The sequence below is a fragment of the Melanaphis sacchari genome, unplaced genomic scaffold, assembly GCF_002803265.2.
Source record: "Melanaphis sacchari strain LSU unplaced genomic scaffold, SCAv2.0 Contig7_pilon_pilon, whole genome shotgun sequence".
Lineage (NCBI taxonomy): Eukaryota > Metazoa > Arthropoda > Insecta > Hemiptera > Aphididae > Melanaphis > Melanaphis sacchari.
Window position 1 is genome coordinate 5,865,038 of NW_020271560.1, and position 3,986 is coordinate 5,869,023.

At 28.2% G+C, this 3,986-nt stretch overlaps 1 protein-coding gene across 1 annotated transcript; it reads right to left on the reverse strand.

Annotated features, from left to right (window-relative positions):
- Positions 1–1,184: 1,184 nt before the first annotated feature.
- Positions 1,185–3,246, reverse strand: LOC112601627 (piggyBac transposable element-derived protein 4-like). Its single transcript, XM_025349336.1, has 4 exons — positions 3,078–3,246; positions 2,795–2,878; positions 1,386–2,362; positions 1,185–1,193 (listed from the first exon to the last, which is right to left on the reverse strand). The coding sequence occupies exons 1-4, from the start codon at positions 3,244–3,246 to the stop codon at positions 1,185–1,187; spliced, it is 1,239 nt and encodes a 412-aa protein (XP_025205121.1).
- Positions 3,247–3,986: the final 740 nt, after the last annotated feature.

Here is a 3,986-nt window from a genome sequence, read left to right on the forward strand (position 1 = left end):
AAGTTGATATGCGTTACCTTTAAAATAAGAGAGGAATTTAAAAATAGGGGGATGTGTAAGGGGGTGTTTATTAATATTCTAAATTTGAAAATATTTAGTAGGAAGAACAAAGAAGATTTATCACTGTTTTCTAAGTTTTAAACACTTTATGTTTATAATATTATATCTAATAATACTCGGATAACGATGATAAGATTGACTAAAAATAATTTATAATGAAATTAATTTTATTACCACTTTATTATAACATCATAAATCTATAATAATGTTTCATTGAAAAATTTAGCTTAAAAAATTATAAAAAACAAATAAAACTTAGTATTAAAACTGAATTATACGAATCTAATAATTTTTTTTCATTCATAGGTAGGTAAATTTATTTTAAAACCTCCAAAGTAATTAGTTCACGAGGCGCGTAATGTGGTAAAATTATTATTAAAGTTTTTAAGTTTTCATTTTTTTTTCACTAATTGGAAGTAACCGGTTCATAGTCGCAATTTACAGCGGTTAATAACCATTCGTCATAATTACATACCGGAGAATAGATAGGTACGTTTCGATATTTTTATTATACCTCTATTAAATAAATAGTGTATGATATTTTATGATTTCTGACTATCACTTACATAATATAATAACTATTTTTAAATCGAATCTTATAAAACTTCAACATTTTATTTGTATAAAAACTATCGAATATTTTTTTTTTTTTAAATAATTACTCTAAATAATTTCTTTTAAAATAATGATGGCTAACATTTTCTGTTATGTTTCCATATATTTTCTATTATTTATTGAATTATAGCCATTTAAAATGTTTTAAACAAGTTAGTATTACATTCTTTGAATATATTTTTTAGACAGATTTAACACGTTGACTGCCATATGACCGCCGGCGGTCATCGGGCGGCGGGTGATAACACTAAAAATGTGGTCGCCGGCTGCCACGCTACCATATTACCTATATGCCATGTGACCGCGGGCTGTCATTTTCTTATATATTTTCAATTGTACTTTGTTGTGCTGGCGCTGAAGTTATGACACGTGTGATATTATCAATGAATAGATAAGAACATTTTACATCGAAAGGTATATTTTATACCTCGATTGGATATTTTTAAGGTGTAGAAATAAATGATTAAACAACACAATTCTATTACTTAAAATTTTTTTTTTATTATTTATTATGGATACTTGAACAATTCATATACGTCAAAATTAAAAGATAAAATAAAAAAAAATAGTAAACAAAATAAAATACATGTTTTTTGAATAATAAATTGATTTATATTAATTTTTAAATATTAATTAGCATGGTGTATATTAAAACAATTTATACAGGTATAAATATTACAAGTTGTACAAAATGTTGAAACTTTTCTTACTTCTCTAGCTTTTGCGGTCCCTTCAACGTCTTTTGTACTTTGATAGCAATGAACGCATCTTTTTCGAAGTTTTCGATTCCTGTTGCACTTTTCCGTAGTTTCTTCAAAATAATGTTTTTTATTTCTTTTTGATCGTTTGTTTCCAGATGTTGATGGTTCATTCATAATAGGTTCATTCTGTTTTTCTAGTTCTAACATTTGATCAACCAATACTTCTCGAAATTGGGTAATTTTTATTTTGTTTTCGTGTATTTTATTATATACAATTAAAGCATTTACAACAGACGTTCCTAATAATATTTCTGTAGCGACTTTGTGGTACCATCGGATTGATTTTCTGACTGCCGTACTGTAACTTGAAAGTTGATCTGATAAATCAATCCCTGCTTTGCCTTTGTTATAATTAATTATAATTTCGGGTTTCACAACATTTTCGTTAATTCTATTTTTTTTACCCATATCTATCATATCAATGCCGTGTCGAGTCGACAACATAGTAACGTCTCGTTTATCTTCCCATTTACCAATAACAATTCCGTCGGCATTTTCTTTACCAACAATTTCCCCTCGTTTTAACTTAGCATCAGTTACTCCTGGTACCCTAACTCTATTAGAGCGTAGTGTTCCTGTTAAATGTGTTTTATTTTTCAAAAGTTCATACGCAAGGGGTAATGAAGTGTAAAAATTGTCTGTGGTTATTGTCCGATTAGCATTTGAATACATCTGACATAAATTCAACACAACTTTGCACGCAAGCCCTTTCCCGTCAACTTGGCTTTTACCTGCATAGATTTGCACATTATATGTGTACCCGTCTGTTCCACATAACTTAAACAATTTCACGCTATATTTGTGTGACTTTCCAGGTATATACTGCCTGAAACCCAATCTTCCACGAAAAGGGACCATAGTTTCATCAACAGCTAAATGTTCATCTGGTTCCATTACGTTTTGAAAATTGTGAATCATTTTTTCAACTAAATTGCGTACTTTATAAATTTTATCACCATCAAATTTTTCATTATCAGAAAAATGTAAAAACCGAAGAATTAATTCAAAACGATTTCGAGGCATGATTTTATGTGCCACATAATTTTTATACCTAGTACTATTACACCAATAGTCTCTTATAGCTGGCAATTGTACAAGCCCCATCCACATAATTAACCCAAAAAATTTTTGTATTTCATTTTCGTTTGTAGGTACCCATTTAGCGAATCGGCTGGATTTGGTCAATCTAGTTTTTGATAGAAATTGTTCAGCATTTCTATTAGTTTCGACCACAATTAAATCAATTATTTCATCCGTAAAGAAAAATTTAAAAATGTCCAAAGCAGAAGAATCCACGGGTATATCAATTTTTAAACCGGAATATGTGTTATTGAATAAAAATTTATTTCGATTTTTGCCTGTCACATCATTCCAAATTGCGATACCTGTAGTATTCGAATAACTTAAAGGTGAACTATCTAATGTTTCATTGTTAATAGATTCTATAGAAAAATTTAAAAAAAGTAAATTAGTTGTAAATATAAATTATACGAGCCTAAATACGTAAAAAATACTTTTAATAATTTATATCTATTATTTTTTATTATAAAATACAATTGTATTAAATATAACATTATTTTTCAACTCCCCCTTTCTCTCGTATAAGCAGATTTCAAATAAAAAAACAATACTTTTTCTTACCTTCAACATCACTTTCAACATCAGACTCGGAAGAATTTGGATTGTACGTAGCGTCTTCATCAGTGTCATTAAAATTACTAAATTCACTGGAATTACTAGAATTATCGATTTCAAGTATTTGATTTATAAGATCATCATTTAATTTAGCCCTTTTAGGACGAGAACTCATATTAAATGTCTTAAGACAATTATGTTTTACTCACAAAAAAAAATCAACTTATACATAAAACGTAGTGTGACCGCCGGTAACCACTTGGCGTATAAATAATACGAGTATTAACAGGACGCCGTGTGACCGCCGGCTCCCATTTAAACTAATGATATTATCGTATAGGTGAGGCAAAAATATGAATACTGATATTGGTTTCGTGAATTTCCAAACATTAATTCAAGAAATATCGGAAGTGACATTTTATTAATAACTCTCTAAAAAGGCTGTGGCAAACAGCGGAAGATAATCAAATGCCCGCCGGCGGGCACGTGGCGGTCAACGTGTTAAATACTGTGTGAAAGTATTGTATATTATCGGCAGACGGTAATTACTTATTAAGTTCTCTACGGTTCATGCCTCAGTTATGTATACAATTGTAGTTAATTAATATAAATATTAGTTATACATATTCACGTAATTAGAACATAATATAAAAAAAAATGTCACATCACAGTCAAACAAAATAAATATATTTTTTTGAATTTAAAATCACAAATTAAAATTACGTATGCAATACGTTTTTATCAATAATTAATAATATTTTTATAGCTGTAATTCTCACAAACATTAAAGTAAATCTATCAAAAACTCATATTTTTAAATGTAAGTATTGAAATTATTTACAAATTTATATTACCACATAAATTAAAACAACTTTAATCATTTATAATTCATTATTAAAATATTGTTCTTTTAAA

Bases quoted from the DNA above. Each gene is read 5' to 3' on its own strand.
- LOC112601627 (XM_025349336.1), bottom strand. From the start codon at position 3,246: ATGAGTTCTCGTCCTAAAAGGGCTAAATTAAATGATGATCTTATAAAT. The intron at 2,879-3,077 runs GTAAGAAAAAGT...ATTTTTCTATAG, and splicing joins TGTTGAAAGTGATGTTGAAG to AATCTATTAACAATGAAACA. The intron at 2,363-2,794 runs GCAAAAATCGAA...TACGCAATTTAG, and splicing joins AATTTGGAATGATGTGACAG to TTGAAAAAATGATTCACAAT.